The sequence below is a fragment of the Podarcis pityusensis genome (genome assembly GCF_964106645.2).
Source record: "Podarcis pityusensis genome assembly, chromosome: 11".
In the NCBI taxonomy this organism is placed as follows: Eukaryota; Metazoa; Chordata; class Lepidosauria; order Squamata; family Lacertidae; genus Podarcis; species Podarcis pityusensis.
Window position 1 is genome coordinate 14,384,865 of NC_138036.1, and position 18,398 is coordinate 14,403,262.

The following is an 18,398-nucleotide window of genomic DNA, read 5'->3' on the forward strand; positions in this document are numbered from 1 at the left end:
TGCCAACAAGGGGAGAAGTCAGCCAAAGTTGCTTCTCCCACTTTGCCAATGGGATCACTAGCCTTCCTTTGTGGGAAGCAGCCTTCCTTTGCGAATGGCAAAGTCTGGATCCAGCCCATTGTTTTTGAAGAAGGGATCAGACCGACAGTATTTTTGTTGCTTCTTAGCACAGGATGGAAAGTATCTGATACTGGTGAATTATTTATCTTAATTTATAAATAGAAATCCTAGCCCACATTCCTCCAAAGCAGCTTACAGATAAGTCTTATGCAGAGTAGATCCATTGAAATGAATGGGCCGAACTCATTAATTTCAGTGGGTCTACTCTGTGTAAACCCTATTTGAATACCACTCTATTAAATCACGCACGCATATATCCCATAATAAAAACTAAAATACACACACGTGTATATATCACATTACACAAAGCATCCAATTTTCTTTAAAGCAGCAATGTTAGAAGTGGTAATGGAATATAAGCACATCCCCACAGATAACAGATCCATTTATGATATTCACTTTATTTCTCTTCCATTGTTTTCCTCCTCGTCGTCATCTTCAATTTATTAATTTTCTCCTTAATAACTTTGTCAGTGCGATATACACTAATAATACAGTGGTACCTTGGTTCTCAAACAGCTTGGTTCTCAAACGCTTTGGTTCTCAAACTCTGAAAACATGGAAGTAAGTGTTCTGTTTTTCGAACGATTTTTGGAAGCAAATGTCCGATGCAGTTGTCGGCTATTGTTTCCGGGGCGCCTGCACCAATCAGAAGCTGCAACTTGGTTTTTGAACATTTCAGAAGTCAAACGAACTTCCGGAACGGATTAAGTTTGGCGCTTTTGTTTTTACTATTTATTTTGTGTTTTTGTTTTTGAGGCTTTTTTGGTTAATTTGTTTTTGTGACTGTGTGGAACCCAGTTCAGCTACTGATTGATTGATTGTGTAACTGCAGAAATGGCTAAAAGCCCCCCATCCAAACAATGACTATCATCAGTGCAGGGAAGAAAAAAAATAAATTTTCATTTTTATCATCTACAGTACTGTCTTACTTATTTTATAGTACAGTACATTAAATATTGCTTTCATTTTATTGATCATTGGTCTCATTAGATAGTAAAAATCATGTTAAATAGCTGTTTTAGGGGTTGTTTTTAAAAGTCTGGAATGGATTAATTTGTTTTGCATTGCTTTCTATGGAAAAGCATACCTTGGTTTTGGAACAGACTTCCGGAACGGATTAAGTTTGAGAACGGAGGTACCACTGTAATTAAAAACTGTTAAAAACACAAAGCAGCAAATACATTTAAAACAAAACTAAAACCACACAAAGGCGATACTTGTGATTCCAAAACCACATGGCTTCATAGGACTATGGATAAACAAAGCTCTAATTCTCCCCTTGGATTCCCATCCCAAAGAATCCCTTAATACTGTCAACTAAACTAGTGGCTTCCAAATACTATACTCTGGAGGAACCCAGGAATGACATTTTCTGTCCCTTTGCTATAATTAATAAAGTTATGCCAGCAAAGTACGTAAGCACTTTGCAAGCTGTAGCGGTGTGGTGGGAGGGACTTCATGGTTGATCTGGCTTCCCATTGCTGTGCATCACTGCCAGTTACCGAGAAGAGGAGCAGCAAAGTAGCAAGGATCTTGATGGAAGTGCAGTGGAGCCCATCCAATGCTCTCACTGCTGTGCCATCACCAGAAGTATGGAGAAGCTTTGGCTCCCCAGACGTTGGTGAACTGCAACTCCCATCAGCCCCAGCAATGGCAAGTGGTGATGGGAGTTGTGGTTTCCATCTGCAGAGCCAGCGGTTCCCCAGACTGCATTACAGCATCTGAAGCTCCTACAGGCTGTGAGAAACAGTGTGCAGTCATACACCTCTATCATATGGAAATTAACACTCAAGAGAGAAGGATTTGTTAGTGTCATAGTTGTACCCGCCCTGAGACCTGCGGATATAGGGCGATATATAAATTATGATGGTGATGGTGATGGTGATGTAAGAGCCCTGCAATATCAGATGAAAGGTCCATCTCTAGCCCACCATCCTGCTTCCCACAGTTGGACAAGTAAGCAGATGCCTTCAAAAAACCAATGAGTAGGGTCTGAAGACCTTAGCCGTCTCCCACTGGTGCCCCACATGGAGTGGTGTTTAGTGTTGTGCTGCCCCTAAAAACAGAGGTTCCAGATAGCCTTCGTGCCTAATGATAGATCCCTCTAATCCTCTTCTAAATCTGTGTAAAGCTACTGGCCATCAGCACATCCTCTGGTAGCAAATTCCATAAATTTAAGTGTTACTTAGTTAATTAAACATGTGCTAGCCGTATGTTTAATTTTGATGATAAGTGGACACACACACACACACACACACACCCATTTCAGAAATAATCCACAGGAAGAGGGTTGATTGGTTTAATCCACTAGACATCCTAAAACTAATTCACTTTTGCAGATGAATCCTAGATTGGAAAGGCTTTAGAGCCCAGTTTGCAAATGCCCAATGTCTTTGTTGGAAGCTTGTGCCCATTCTAGGCACATCGCCGGGAAAGTGGAAGTGCAGGGGAAAAAACACCCAGGGAAAAAAGTGGAGGAAAAGGAGGGTGCAGATTTGCATATACTTTGTATATGGTAATTTAGATGCAATTTTAGAAATAATTGGTGGTCATCAGCTGAACGTTACTCAGAGTAGACTTGTTGAAATTAATGGACCTAGCTTAGTCATGCTTATTAATTTCAGTGGGTTTACTCTGAGAAGAACTTAGTTAAACACCACCCAGTGACTATAATTTTATTAGAAATATAGTATTATTGTGGGAAAGACTGTGACCAGTTGACCTGTCTGCCTGATCTGTCTGCTGTCCAGGTACTAACTGTTGATGGTCAGCTTCAAGGCTCCTTCTCTTCTTTCTTATCATTATCTATCTTTAAACCGGACCTGAATAGCTCTTCAGGTTGAGGACTCCCATCGGGAAAGCGGTTTTATTCAACCTCTGGTCCCCAGATGCTGTTGAACTGCAGCTCCCATCATCCTGAATACTGGCTAAGCTAGCTGAGAATGTTGGTAGTTGTAGGCTCCCCCCCCCCCAAAAAAAAACCAACAACTGGGGACCCAAAGGTTGAATAATAATAATAATACCCCGCCCATTTGGCTGGGTTTCCCCAGCTACTCTGGGCGGCTTCCAATGGAATATTAAAAATACAATACAGCATTAAACATTAAAAACTTCCCTAAACAGGGCTGCCTTCAGATGTCTTTTAAATGTAAGATGATTGTTTATTGGCTTGACATCTGCTGGGAGGGTGTTCCACAGGGCAGGCGCCACTACCAAGAAAGCCCTCTGCCTGGTTCCCTGTAACCTCACTTCTCGCAGTGAGAGAACCACCAGAAGGCCCTCGGCGCTGGACCTCAGTGTCCTGGCTGAACGATGGGGGTGGGGACGCTCCTTCAGGTATACAGGACCGAGGCCTTTTAGGGCTTTAACGGTCAGCACCAACACTTTGAATTGCCTGTGGGAAGCCTGCAAACTGGACATGAACAACAACTGCACTCTGCCCACCTGCAATTCCCAGCAGCTGGTTTTCAGACATCTATTGCCTCTGACAATGGAGGTAGAACATAGGCATTGTGGCTAGTAGCCACTGATAGCCTTGTCCTCTGTTACCGTCTTTTTCGCCCTACAGGACGCACTTTTTCCCCTCCAAAAGTGAAGGGGAAATGTGTGTGCGTCCTATGGGGTGAATGCAGGCTTTCACTGAAGCCTGGAGAGCGAGAGGGGTCGGTGCGCACCGACCCCTCTTGCTCTCCAGGCTTCAAGAAGCTATCCGCAAGCCTTGGGAGCCCGCAGGAGTTCCCGCCGGCCTCCCACAGCTTGCGGAGAGCTGCCTGCACCCCGAAGCCTGGGCACGCTGAGCAGTCGCGCCCGGGCTTCGGGTAGCTCTGCGCAAGCCGCGGGAGCCCTCTCACAGCTTGCGGAGAGCATCCTGTTCTGGGGGCTGGGGTCGGGGGGAGCTTGGGCTTCTCCCGCCCCAGCCCCGCGCCTGGGGGGAAATAATTTTTTTTTCTTTATTTCCCCCCCCAAAAAAAAACTAGGTGCGCCCTATGGGCCGGTGAACCCTATGGGGCGAAAAATACAGTAATTTATCTAATTCTCTCTCAAAGGCATTCAAGTTGGTGGCAGTCACCACCTCCCGTAAAAGTGAGTTCCATAGTTTAACTCTGTGTTGCTTACTGAAGGCAGGAGTCTGCGGAGAAGGTTACATCCAAGTCAAGAAGGGCCAAGGCTGCAGACAGGTGGGCTGCCATACGTCTGGAATTTCCTGGACATATCCGGGATTTGTCCATTGAATATTATTATTATTATTATTATTATTATTTATTTGTACCCCGCCCATCTGGCTGGGTTTCCCCAGCTACTCTGGGTGGCTTCCAACAAAGATTAAAAATACATTAAAATGTCACACATTAAAAACTTCCCTGAACAGGGCTACCTTCAGATGTCTTCTAAATGTCAGGTAGTTGTTGTTCTCTTTGACATCTGGTAGGAGGGCGTTCCACAGGGCGGGTGCCACTACCGAGAAGGCCCCTTGCCTGGTTCCCTGTAGCTTTGCTTCTCGCAATGAGGGAACTGCCAGAAGGCCCTCGGCGCTGGACCTCAGTGTCCGGGCAGAACAATGGGGTGGAGACGCTCCTTCAGGTATACTGGGCCGAGGATGTTTGGGGCTTTAAAGGTCAGCACCAAAACTTTGAATTGTGCTCGGAAACGTACTGGGAGCCAATGTAGGTCTTTCAAGACCGGTGTTATGTGGTCTCGGCGGCCGCTCCCAGTCACCAGTCTAGCTGCCGCATTCTGGATTAGTTGTAGTTTCCAGGTCACCTTCAAAGGTAGCCCCACATAGAGCTCATTGCAGTAGTCCAAGCAAGAGATAACTAGAGCATGCACCACTCTGGAAAGACTGTCCAAGTGCAGGTAGGGTCTCAGCCTGCATACCAGGTGGAGCTGGTAGACAGCTGCCCTGGATACAGAATTGACCTACGGCTCCATGGACAGCTGTGAGTCCAAAATGACTCCCAGGCTGCGCCCCTGGTCCTTCAGTGGCACAGTTACCCCATTCAGGACCAGGGAGTCCTCCACACCTGCCCGCCTCCTGTCCCCCAAGAACAGTACTTCTGTCTTGTCAGGATTCAGCCTCAATCCATTAGCCGCCATCCATCCTCCAACCGCCTCCAGACACTCACACAGGACCTTCACCGCCTTCACTGGTTCTGATTTGAAAGAGAGGTAGAGCTGGTATCATGTATATTGATGGACACCCAGTCCAAACCCCCTGATGATCCCTGGGCAGAAGTTTCATAACCTGATTAAAATGTCAGGGACAACCTGGGTGCATGGAAGCCCATATCAGAAGTGTTGATTTATTGGCAATTTTCCTTTTAAAAAAAAAAAAAGCTTTTAAATGTCATTTTATTTGGAGATTTTATAAAAAAAATTTAAAAAGCTTTTGTGTCCAGATTTTCACAACCCTAAGCCCAAGTGTGCTTCCACTTACATCCTAGGCAGTTGTGCATTATAGATCTTACGGAGCTTGGTTCTCCAAAGATAGCATAAAATGTTCTAAAATCTAAAGGAAGGATGACAGAACTCATTCTGATGAAGTGTCTCCTTGTTGACTGTCGTTGTGGTTGCCAGCTATGCTGATACTTTGGTGAAATTTTAGGGAATGGATGCAGAGTCAGTGTGGGGAGTGTGAGGAGATTTGACAAAGGGGATCAGGGATGGCGATAAGGGTCCATTTCGGCCAATACTGTCCCCAAACTTTTCCAAGGTGCAATAGAGGAATGAGCTTCTACCTTCCCACAGCTAACCCAAACCCTTGGACACCAAGGGGGTATCTGAGAACACTATGATGTTGCACAGGGTGGCATTTGCCGGGAAAACTAGTTATGATATAAGTGTGCTACAGACCTTAATTAATCTATTAATCATAACATCTGAGAGGGAAGCGTGTGACTAAATAAGTTCACAGAACAAGATGAGGTTCCATATCAAGTTATGGGCTGTACATAATAAATGGTTGGTACATTGGCATACTGATGGTTCCTAGTGATAAGCCAGATTAATAACCCTCTACTGGATCAACCTGCAACAGGAGGGGGTTTTTTTTAGATACACCTGGATATTAGATATGGTGTGATATGTTAATTGGATAGGTGTGTGGCAGTTAAGTAATGTACAATCAATAGTCAATGTTCCTTAAGTATGGTTAATAGGTTTATAAGTTCAGGCATACTCATATTGTTAAGAATATTATGTACTTCTTAGCTTAATGTACTTGGTTGATTAAGCATTAAGAATGAGGACTCAACCAGGCCACATTCACACCATACGTTTAAAGTACTTCAAACAGTTGTTGCTTGGCCCCATAGGATCCTGGGAGCTGTAGTTCACTAAGGGTGCTGAGAGTTGATAGTAGAACTCTGTTCGCCTTCCAGAGCTACAATTCCCAGAGTTCCCTGGGGAGAGGGGTTGGTTTTCAAACCACTCTTGAGAATTGTAGCTTTGGGATGGAAATGGAGGATAAACTTCCCCTTGGGGGGGGTCTTCTTAGCCTGGAGTTTTCCCCAATGTGGTGTCTATCAACATCATAGTGTTTTCAAATACCCCCTTGGTGCCCGTCAGGGCCCCCTGCCGCTCCCAATTATTTTTAAAGAGGTTTCTTGGGCAGTCTCTATGTTTTTGGGTGGGGGGCTGTTCGTTTGTTTTATCTGTGTTTCATTTGTTTGGAGGGCATGCAGATGTTTTGCCTAGTGTTTGGAAAGGGGGCTCTGAGCATCACCAGTTTTTCTTCTATGAAGTAGGTATTTTGTAGTGCCCTCAGCAGTTCCTTAGATTTCCAAATGCGCCCTCAGGCTCAGAAAGGTGGGGTTGTGGCTCCTGCTGTAGTTTTTCTCTCTTTTCAGTCCGTGGAGAAGAACTTCCTTGTTTGTTCTGAAGGAACTTCCTGCTTCATTATGAAATTGTTGTTGGTTTTTTTGAAATTTTGCCTGGTAGACAAGTGTTAATAATAATAATAATAATAATAATAATAATAATAATAATTTTTTATTTATACCCCACCCTTCCCAGTTCAGAAAACCGGGCTCAGGGCGGCTAACCACAAATTTAAAACACTTAATTGATGCAAGAAAAACAGCATAAAATACAGTATAAAACGTGAATAACAATAAATTCGGAATTCAAAAATCAGTTTAGGGGGAAATCCAGCCAATAAACATTAGATGGTCACCAGGGCTAGCTGGCTAAATTAGTTCTATTTGGGCCAGCGAGGAGACCAGGGGAAAATTTGCTGTGGGATCCCAGAGTGGGCAATCTTCATAAAAAAGGGAAGAGGGGGAAGGAAGGGGGATAAAAGATCAGGCTAAGTTCAAATTGAAAGCCAGGCGGAATAGCTCTGTCTTACAGGCCCTGCAGAAGGAGGTTAAATCCTGCAGGGCCCTGGTCTCATGGGACAGAGCATTCCCCCAGGTCAGAGCTATCACTGAGATGGCCCTGGCCCTAGTGGAGGATAATCTGATTTCCTTAGGGCCCGGTACCTTTAAACTACGATTATTCATGAACCTTAAGGTGCTCTGTGGGGCGTACTAGGAGAGACGGTCCCATAAATATGAGTTCATTTACGAGTTTGTAAATCACGAGTTAAGAGTTCATGGGAGTCCAAGATTTTAGGGTAGCTGTGACTGCCCATCCAAAATGTGATCGTACTCTGAAGTACGCCTCCTCCATGAGAGGTTTCCTTTGTGGAATCCTTCCCCCAGGGAGACTTGTCTGGCTCCTTTAGGTGCCAGGCAAAAACATTCCTCTGCCTTTTAAACTGTGGTAAAGGTAAAGGGGACCCCTGACCATTAGGTCCAGTCGTGACCGACTCTGGAGTTGTGGCACTCATCTCACTTTATTGGCCAAGGGAGCCGGCGTACAGCTTCCGGGTCATGTGGCCAGCATGACTAAGCCGCTTCTGGCGAACCGGAAACACCGTTTACCTTCCCGCCGGAGCGGTACCTATTTATCTACTTGCACTTTGACGTGCTTTCAAACTGCTAGGTTGGCAGGAGCAGGGACCGAGCAACGGAAGCTCACCCTGTTGCAGGGATTCGAACTGCCGACTTCTGATCAGCAAGTCCTAGGCTCTGTGGTTTAACCCACAGCGCCACCCGCGTCCCTGTATTCAACTGTGGTAGGGTATTGTTTTTGTTTGTTACTGGGCTATGTGTTTTTGTGTTCTCATATTGTAAACAGCCCTGTGATCCTCAGATGAAAGGCAGTATAGAAATTTAATAAATAAAAGCAAAAGCAGCAAAGACCCACCTTTTTATTCCCTTTCTGACTCGGGATTAATTTCATGCCACAAAACAAATTCTCAGTAGGTGAATATTATTATTTTTTTAATTACCCCGCTAATACAAATAAATTAGTGAAATGAATGCCTTTTATTTCACAAAACGTTTAGACGACTTGATTTTAAGGAGAGAAACCCTCGAAGCGGTTCTGTTACGTGCAATGGGAATTCAAGGAGAACGCAACTTAAATCACTCTGAAAGAAGCTATTGGAGTAGTCCAAATCATTTGCCCATGCATGTGCACAGAAAACAGTAGATCTAGCTGAAAGGAAACACATGGAGATCTGCATTGATTACTGCAATGCATCCCTAATTATAATTATTATATAAGTGTTGTGTAATCAAGAAGGTTCTGTAATCGTAGAGGGGAGGGTGGCTGTGAGGAGACATGCCTCTGTGTATCCTGAAGGGAGCCTGTATTCATGAATCTGCCATTACACTACTTACTGCCTGACAGTCATAGGGAAGGTAAGTTAATGTAGGCCAGATCATGCGATCTATTGTCAGATGGGGGGGGCGCTGATATTGACTGTGCAATTTGGGCCTGTGTGCATTGGATTTTATAAGCATGTACAGAAGCCTGTGGAGTGAGCAGCTAGAATAATGGAGAGTATTGTCTGAACCAAGCCCAAATGTACTCTGTTCTTGGTATCTATCAGGAACGGGGGACCTTTGGTCCTCCTAGCACTGTTGGACTTCAACTCCCATCAACCCCAGCATAGAAAATGGCCAAGGATCATGGGAGTTGCAATCTTAGCAACTTCTGGATGGCCAAAAGCTCTGCATCCCTGTTGTAAATATTAGTATTAGTATTATTCCCTGCCCTTCTTCAAATGACAGGTTAAAATTAAAATATAGTCTTAAAAACAAAAACAGACCACGAAACAAAATGGAGTAATCCTCAGTAGTATCACCCCTGTTATGCTCCCAAAGTCTGCTGAAACAAATAGGTTGGAAGCTGCCTCCTGAATAAATATTGTGTGGAGACAATCTGATCTTTACAGGGAGGGAATTCCATAGCCAGGGTGTCACCACTGAGAAGGCCCTGCTTCTTTTGGTGAAAGGTGCCATATTCCCTGTGGGCACCACAAGCAGTTCAAAAAAGCAGGTTGGCTGGAATGGAGGAAGGCGCTCCTTCAATTACATAATTGTGAAATTAGCCCCTTCCTTCCCATTTCCTCAAGGCAAAGATAACAATTCAACATAAGAAGGAAGACCCAACATGTTCATGAAATGCATGTTCTTTTATTGTTCTAGGCGAGAAATTCTTCAGCATGTTGACGTGATCAAAAACTTCTCCTTGACGAAGAATATGGTTCGGATTGGGCAGCTGATGCATTATGATTACTCCAGCCACAAATATGTCTTCTCCATTAGCAACAGCTTCCGCTTGCTGCTTCCAGATGTCTCTCCTATTCAGAACAAGCACTACAATATCTGTGCTGTCGTCGGAAATAGCGGCATCCTTGTGGGAAGTCAGTGCGGGCAAGAAATAGATAAATACGATTTTGTTTTCCGTTGCAATTTTGCCCCGACTGAGGCATTCCAGAAGGATGTCGGGAGGAAGACTAATCTCACCACCTTCAACCCCAGCATTCTGGAGAAGTACTACAACAACCTGTTGACCATTCAAGATCGAAATAACTTTTTCCTAAGCCTGAAGAAGCTGGATGGCGCCATTCTCTGGATCCCAGCCTTTTTTTTCCATACTTCAGCAACCATTACAAGAACATTGGTTGACTTCTTTATCGAGCATCGTGGGCAGCTGAAAGTCCAGCTGGCTTGGCCAGGAAATATCATGCAACATCTCAACAGGTGCATTTAACTCACCCCTTGATGCTGTTGTTTGCTTTTGTTGTAGTTGAGGAGGAGCAGTCAAGAATCGAGGGGTTTTTAAGAAAGGCAGTGGGTTGTTTATAAATGTGTTCATCATCATCATCATCATCATCATCATAAGCCACTCTGGGCAGCTTCCAAAAAAAATTAAAATACTGCAATACATCAAACATTAAAAGCTTCCCTAAACAGGGTTGCCTTCAGATGTCTTCTAAAAGTCTGGTAGTTGTTGTTCTCTTTGACATCTGGTGGGAGGGCATTCCACAGGGAGGGTGCCACTACCGTGAAGGCCCTCTGCCTGGTTCCCTGTAACTTAGCTTGTCGCAGTGAGGGAACCACCAGAAGGCCCTCGGGGATGGATCTCAGTGTCCGGGTAGAATGATGAGGGTGAAGACAATCCTTCAGATATACTGGACCGAGGCCGTTTAGGGCTTTAAAGGTCAGCACCAACACTTTGAATTGTGCTCGGAAATGTACTGGGAGCCAATGTAGGTCTTTCAAGACCTGTGTTATGTGGTCTCGGCGGCCGCTCCCAGTCACCAGTCTAGCTGCCGTGTTCTGGATTAGTTGTAGTTTCCGGGTCACCTTCAAAGGTAGCCCCACGTAGAGCGCATTGCAGTAATCCAAGCGGGAGATAACCAGAGCATGCACTACTCTGGTGAGGCAGTCCGCAGGCAGGTAGGGTCTCAGCCTGAGTACCAGATGGAGCTGGTAAACAGCTGCCCTGGACACAGATTTGACCTACGCCTCCATGGACAGCTGTGAGTCCAAAATGACTCCCAGGTTGCGCACCTGGTCCTTCAAGGGCACAGTTACCCCATTCAGGACCAGGGAGTCCTCCACACCTGCCCGCCTCCTGTCCCCCCCAAACAGTACTTCTGTCTTGTCAGGATTCAACCTCAATCTGTTAGCCACCATCCATCCTCCAACCGCCTCCAGACACTCACACAGGACCTTCACTGATTCTGATTTGAAAGAGAGGTAGATTAAATTTGTAGCCTACTTTTCTTTAACAAAACAAAATAACAAAGAAGAAATCATGATACAGTGGCCCAGTAACCACGTAATGCTAAGCCAAGCCATTACTTACAGTAGCACAAGCAAACATGCAGGTTGCTGGAGAGCAGATCAAGGGCACTTTGGTCCTGCTGCTAACCAGAGCTAAGCCATGGTTTGGCTTATTGCTGTGTGCAAACCCTGGCTTGTAGCTTATCTCCCCCCAACAAACCATGAGTGGTAAACCCAAGAACGAACCTTGGTTACAGATAATGGTTTGCCTCGAGTTTGACAAACCATGAGCCCAGGTTCAGGTGTAGCACTAAGAGAAACCATGACTTAACCCCTGTGGTAGGGGCAGGGAAGGAGTGCGGTAGCTGCCATCTTTGCTCCTGGAAGCCGTACATTTGCTCATTCGCACTCAACATTTGTGAACAATTGTAGCTAATCAAAATTCTTATTAAGATAAGATTGTCAGGTCTTTGCCGGTTTAGGTTGTTGGGTAAATGAACAAGGTCCACAAACTCTCAGAAGCTTGTGGTGGTGTGAGTAGAGAAGTGTAGAGTACATAGAAATTGCCACCAGGAGCTACAAAAACATATCTAAACAAGATGGGGGAAAAGACAACCAGACTCAGGATCAGGAATAGACAGGGTGCAGCTGGGGCAGAGAGGAACCTACAGATCTTTAGATGTTGCTGAACTGCAACTTCCATCATCCCTGTCCATTGGCTATGCTGGCTGGAGCTGATGGGTGTTGGAATCCAGCAACCTCTATCAGGCCACAGGCACCCCATCCCAGATCTAGAGGGAAGCTTAGCCATGTACACTGAGCTCCCCCAGAAGCTAAGACTTGACCATTCTTTACAGTATCAGGGAATGATCATTGGGGGAACATAGGAAAGCTGCCTCACTCCAAGGCATCCAGATGCTCTCATTATCAGTCAAAACAGAAGTCTAGATAGCCGTGTTGGCCCATGAGAAATAGTCCCTCTTGGGGCAGCCCCTTAATTGGGCCAACCAAAATATCACGGAAGACTGAACAAGCTCTTATATTGTCGAGATCCATCAGGCTAAGTGGGAAACAGAGCAGTCGTGTGGCTTATATTGAAGCCATGAAGTCTGCATCTGGTCACGGTTTTAATATGGAACAAGTAGCCAGCACTGGGTAGTGCTCTTTAAGTTGCTGTGCACATATCAGGGTTGCCCCAAAAGGTGAAGGAAGGCCCTTAAGCTTACCAGTAAAGGAATCTTTGAAAAGGAGCACAGAAGACAAGAGCTATCAGTGCATGACAGCCTTCGTTGGCCAAAGTTTCCATTTAGTACTGGCACACATGTCATCGTTCTGTGAACTTCTTTTCAAACACTCTCTTAAGTTTTGTGCAGTTCAGATGCAAATGTATGGGTAGAGTTTGAGTTCCTGACAGAGCAGTCCTTGTGTTCTGAGACACATGGAGCTATAATAAAGATTTCCTTTGCCCCAGGTATCAGCTGAGTCTCTCCCCTTTGGAGGGGAGGGGGTTTTGTTCATTTAAGGTCTCTTTCCCCTGTTTTTCTTGTGCCATAGATATCACGTTGCACCAAGTGCTTGCTAGGAACAAGAAGTACAGCAGCAGCTGACTCCTCGTCTCTGAAAAGATGAGAACAGTCAAGAACAGCTAGTCTTTTCGTCTTTTCAGAAATGAGATTCATCACTAGAGCACTCACAAAAGCAGGCATAGGCAAACTCGGCCCTCTAGATGTTTTGGGACTACAACTCCCATCATCCCTAGCTAACAGGACCAGTGGTCGGAGTGATGGGAGTTGTAGTCCCAAAACATCTGGAGGGCCGAGTTTGCCTATGCCTGCACAAAAGCTTGCACATTGTTTTTCGATGTCGTGGTTGGCCTAGTAAAGATATTGCCCTAAAAGGGATTTCAAAATGACATTATTATGCATTTCCAGAACATTTCCATTCAATATATATATAATCCCTTTCCCATGTCATGCTTTCTTCTTATTTCGCAGGTATTGGAAAAACAAGCACTTGGCACCCAAACGGCTCAGTACAGGTATTCTGATGTATACGCTGGCATCTGCAATTTGTGACGAAATCCACCTATACGGGTTCTGGCCTTTTGGATTTAATCCGAACAACCGGGAAGACCTTCCATACCATTACTATGATAAAAAAGGAACAAAGTTTACGACCAAGTGGCAAGAGTCCCACCAGCTCCCTGCCGAATTCCAGCAACTCTTTCGAATTCACGGCGAAGGTCTAGCAAAGCTGACGTTGTCCCAGTGTGCCTAAGGATTTAACACTTGAAGTGCCAAATGATTGTCGTTGTTTTTTAAGTAAAAAAAAAAAAGTGCCCAAAATGAATTCACCGTTTTTTTCAAAACAGAATTCTAAATGGAGGGGGGAAAAAGAATTTATGGGCAGGGATTTCCTTTGATTCAGAGATGCTCTGAAAGCACCCTTTTATTGCCATCTTTTCAAGCATTGGAGGGTGTCTTTAGCATATTTAGCAATGCAGAAGGATTTATTCTATTTGTGCAGTAGGAAAGTCAAAGCTGTTTACAGCAGAAAGTTTTGCATTTCTGGTTATGCTGCCAAGATGGCTCTCTTTAAAGTATTTTCATAGTCACGTATTTTTCACATTCCGCAAAATGTCTCAAAACGTTGAATGTTAAATCACCTGTGTTTGCTTATTAAGATTCTTGGCTTGTTTTCTTGGCTAACTTGCACAACTCCTCTTAGTAGCTGAAAAACAGTTTGAGGACCGCTCCTGAATGTTCTGACCGAATGACCATTTGCACCAGTATTAACTCCTTTAAGGTCAATGGGAATATATCACTGTAAGTGGCCATTGTATTATTCCAAAGATCTTTCATTAGCATAACAAGCCCAATGGGGAGTGAAATATACTTTCCAAGCAGGCATGCAGAGATGGTCCATTGGATACCCAAGGGATGCATTTGGCCCTTGTCACAATCTTTTGTGGACTCCTATTTCCATCCCACTCAAGCTTGTCCCAACCACTATGGCTAGGTAGAGAAGATCTGGACAGGGCCAGGCAGTCTCTGACTTAACCTGTGCCACTCCCAGTGTGCTTCTCAAGAGAGAGACTTAGCAAATGCCCTTTGTAAAGAAAGAGTATGCCACCAGAAGTCTCTGTGGCAATACAGAAACTTCTGTAGCACCCAGTCATATCTCAAAGGGCATCTGTGAAAGCAAGAATTGCCACATCCCGTTCTAGGCCAATTCAACCAAGGGGGCTTCCGAACCAACCTACCAAGGAGGTCACAGCCTCTCCTCAGCCAAAGGGCGCAGGCATGACACCATAGGAGTTCGTCCACAAAAGAACTCGGTCTGGGACAGTCTGGCCCCTGAGGCTGAAGATATTGGCCGTAACTGCTCTACAGTTTTGAATAGACCACGAACGCAATGCTAAAATGCTAGGCTGTGTTGAGACTAGTTAGAAAAGCTACAGACAAGTTTGAGCCATAGTTTCTGATGAGTTTGAAGTTCTTGGATCAGGGATGAGAAAGCTCTGTTGCTGTCAACATGGTGCCCTGCCATGTCCCATCCTGGTCTTCACGGGGGGGGGGGGGCAGGACAGTGGCAACACCTCACCTCGTGTCCCAGAGTGTCCCCATCCCTGCTGTAAATTGAGAGGATTCATGAGAGTTCCAGACTAAGGTCTCCATCTCTCCTCGTCTAATATCACCCAAGTATTTGTTCTGACATGACTAATGGAGGAATGCCATTGTTTTCACACCAGGGCTGGGAATGTTGGTTTTTTATTTCCCTCTAGAAATCTACTTCACTTCTAAACTTCACTGTTGCTATAATGCACTGCTTTCCAGGAGTTTAAACCCCAAGCTACATCATGGTGTGGGTGGGTGTGTATGTATGTGTATGTGTATGTGTATGTATGTGTGGGTGGGTGGGTGGGTGTGTATTGTTGGGAGTTTGAGGGTCTTCCCTAACTATACATTTCTGGCATTGTCCCTTAGGGTCGAATCAGTTACTTAACTTTCTGTTGTTTACAGTTGGTAGTTATGTCAACCTGGAGAAGTTTCAACTCTCTTTGACTGCCTCTTTGCGAAGACATTACTCCCCGGATTTTGCAGTGTTGAAAATTCCTTAGCTAGACTCATTTATTAAACAGTTTTAAATTACCTTTTAAAAAACTCTCCCAGTTTAGTCAAGCAGCAAGGGTGGTTTTTTTGTCTGTTTTTAAAACAAACTTTAACACAAGCATTAAAAGTACCGTCATAAAACAGGCACACGCACCCCCTCTCATGCAAGAGATAATTCCTCTTTTAAAAGAGACAAACATACAACAACAGCAAAAACGATGATTTTGCTTCAAATTTATTTTGCCCATCTGAAGATTTTTGCAGATTTAAAGCAATAGATTGATCAGAGTAGTCAACTAAAATATGTATGATTAATCAAGCATGGGTCTTCTGGGGGGTGGAATGGGATGGACCATCTTTCAAGTCCTTCCACTTTCCAAAATTTAAGTCTCAGAAACAATTAAACTTGCAACGTATACCATAATCCTGCAGAACTTGCTTTTTAAAAGGAAATAAATAAATAGTGATTTCAGCTTCGTTGAGTGTGCCATGAGCTTTGCTAAAGACTTCAAAGGATCTGATCTTTAAGGTCCTCTACTGAAATAACAGCCCATTGACATTAATGGTCTATCACTGGAGCACCTTGGGGATCAAAGCTATTCAGCCTATATTTCAATATAATCTTGATTGTTTGTTTTAACCTCAAGCTTTGATATTATTGATGTATGGTTCAAAAGCTTCATTGGTGTTAGCTGAGCTGGTTCAGATGGCCATATCCTGTCCTTAAACACATGCTTCTTCTCTTCCCCTCCACAAAAAATGTATAGGAACTGATTTGCACTTCCATTATTCCACCATGATATTCCACTGAAGAAGACCCTGCACTTAACATATGTTTCCTGGTGATATCATTGACATCAATAACCGTTTGCCATTGTGTGCTGTATTGGAGGCAGATAGTGGAAGAACAGTGCGACAAAAAGTAGTAGCCTGATCCTGTATTTGATACATGTGTACTTGGGGAGAAGCAGATAGGAGTTATTAAATGTGGGAAATGAAACGGAAGCCTCCTGACTTGCCATTTTTGCAGATGGGACCCTGAGGATAGTAAGCTCCTAAACAGAGCCTATCTCATTGTGTTAGTTACCCTAGATTGCTGAGGTTTTTGTTTTGTTTTGTTGTGGTTTTTTAATACATGTTAATGTAAGATAACATATAGTGGTCCAGGCATTTGGGGACTTCCAAGCTAAGTCCTATATTAAGAACTTGATCAGAAGCCAGCCTGGTTATTCTATTTGAATTATAATTGTCATCCTTGACGACAATTCAGGGAAGGCATTCATTGAACGTTTGAACAGCACTGATCTCTAATTATTGATATGTTGTTGCATTAATAGGGACATAGTAATAGTGTTTGTGTTACCCACAGACTAATGTGCTTTGTGAGTATCTCTCTCTCTCTCTTTTCTCAATTTCTAGTTGATGACGGTAAGAAATTGCACTGACCACTTATGTGCTCCTTATTGTATAGCTACTGTTGTTACCAAGTCACAAAGTTGGCCATCAATCCAGCTAAGATGAATTGCTGGGCATAATGGCCTGCAGTCTTTGAACCTCTTTAACAAGAGCAATCCATTGACCGCAGTAGAAATCCACCCAAGAAAACATTGTGCAGGTTAACACTTATGGCTCTGTAAAAAGAGAGGAGAGAAAGAGATCCAAGAAAGAAAACAAATTATTCAGACATTAGTAATTGGAATTCAGAAAGGTATTGACAACGAAAGGGTCATATCATAGTCATTGATTTTCATGTGGAATTCACCATTGATATTTCATAACCTCATTGAATATTTCAGAGCCATAGATTCCATCAGGGAGTCCAACTTCAAAATCAACAGCTCAATATCATCCAAAGCAAATTACTTTTTTTGACGTATCAATACACTTGGTTTCAGGGCAGAAGTCTCTCCTTAAAGCTAAGTGTATGATTCACGACCATGTATTTCCTATATGCTGCTTTAATCCTGCTTTTGAAAACTGGTGTGATCCTACAGTTGTTGGCCAAAACTGTAAATAGCTTTTATTTTTCTGCTGGCATCAGTTGAAAGGACTTCCACTGTGTTTGTCCATTGCCGAGCCCAAGAGAGGCTGTTCAACAATCGTATAAATGCTTGAGTACCATCAGTCCTGAAATGGTATGTAACGCTCATGCAACATAGATTTTTAAATGAGTTGTGAATTCTAGGGTGACACAACTCCTTGAGTAGCATGGCTTCTAGAGTAGTGTGGGTCCTTGACTAAGAGATTCAAGAGATAGATAGACGCAGCAGAAATGTAAATATAGGGCAGGACTTAAATAAGATGTCTATCAAAACAAACAAACATTAATCCAATTATTCTAGGACCTCTTTTCACCACTGTACCAAGTGATCTGTTCGGGGCATGAGTGTTCTGGTATGTGCACACAGCTTTCCCACCTGGAAGGTTACGCAATTCATTTTAGTGGAAGGAACCAGCTAAGCCGTGTAGCTTGGCTCCCTTCATTGAAATTAATGGCGGGGCACATTCCATGTGCACAAGAGGTCCATGTGTGCATCTTGGCAGACAGTAGACGTTTAGACTGGGGTGCTTGACATCTTTGCTGTTCTTGACAGCATCGTGCATGAAGACCTACCTTGCATTCACTGAAATTAAATGAGAAACTTGCACTGCCTGTGGTGGAAGGAAGCTCACATCCAAACGTATGTGTTCAAGATGCATGCGTATTCCATTGTCCACGTATGTAACATGCCTTCATTCTCACCTGCAGAAGACCCGCAATGGCATCAAAGAGATATGCATGTGCAAACACTCCGAATGGCAGTCCCCAGTCCCCATGCTGGTACATACTGCTGTTTACAACATGTGTTGTTAAGCTCTAGATTTGATTAGGCATCGATAGATAGGCCTTGGTCAAAATAATCAAAACTACCTGTGAGGATCTGATGACTGGGCTGGCAATTGAGACACACATATTTCAAGACTGGAAATCCAGCTCAAATCTATGTACTCTGGCTCACATGATCGTCCATTGTCAATTGGTCTATATAAAATATAGAAC

General features: G+C 44.0%; 1 protein-coding gene across 2 annotated transcripts in view; it reads left to right on the forward strand.

Annotated features, from left to right (window-relative positions):
• ST8SIA3 (ST8 alpha-N-acetyl-neuraminide alpha-2,8-sialyltransferase 3) overlaps positions 1-13,631 on the forward strand; it is a 40,075-nt gene extending 26,444 nt beyond the window's left edge. For both annotated transcript variants that reach the window (XM_080973583.1, XM_080973584.1), the window contains exons 4-5: positions 9,660-10,217; positions 13,241-13,631. In XM_080973583.1, coding sequence (XP_080829709.1) covers positions 9,660-10,217; positions 13,241-13,523 — 841 coding nt within the window. In that variant the 3' untranslated portion in view covers positions 13,524-13,631. The remainder of the gene's footprint in view (positions 1-9,659; positions 10,218-13,240) is intronic.
• Positions 13,632-18,398: the final 4,767 nt, after the last annotated feature.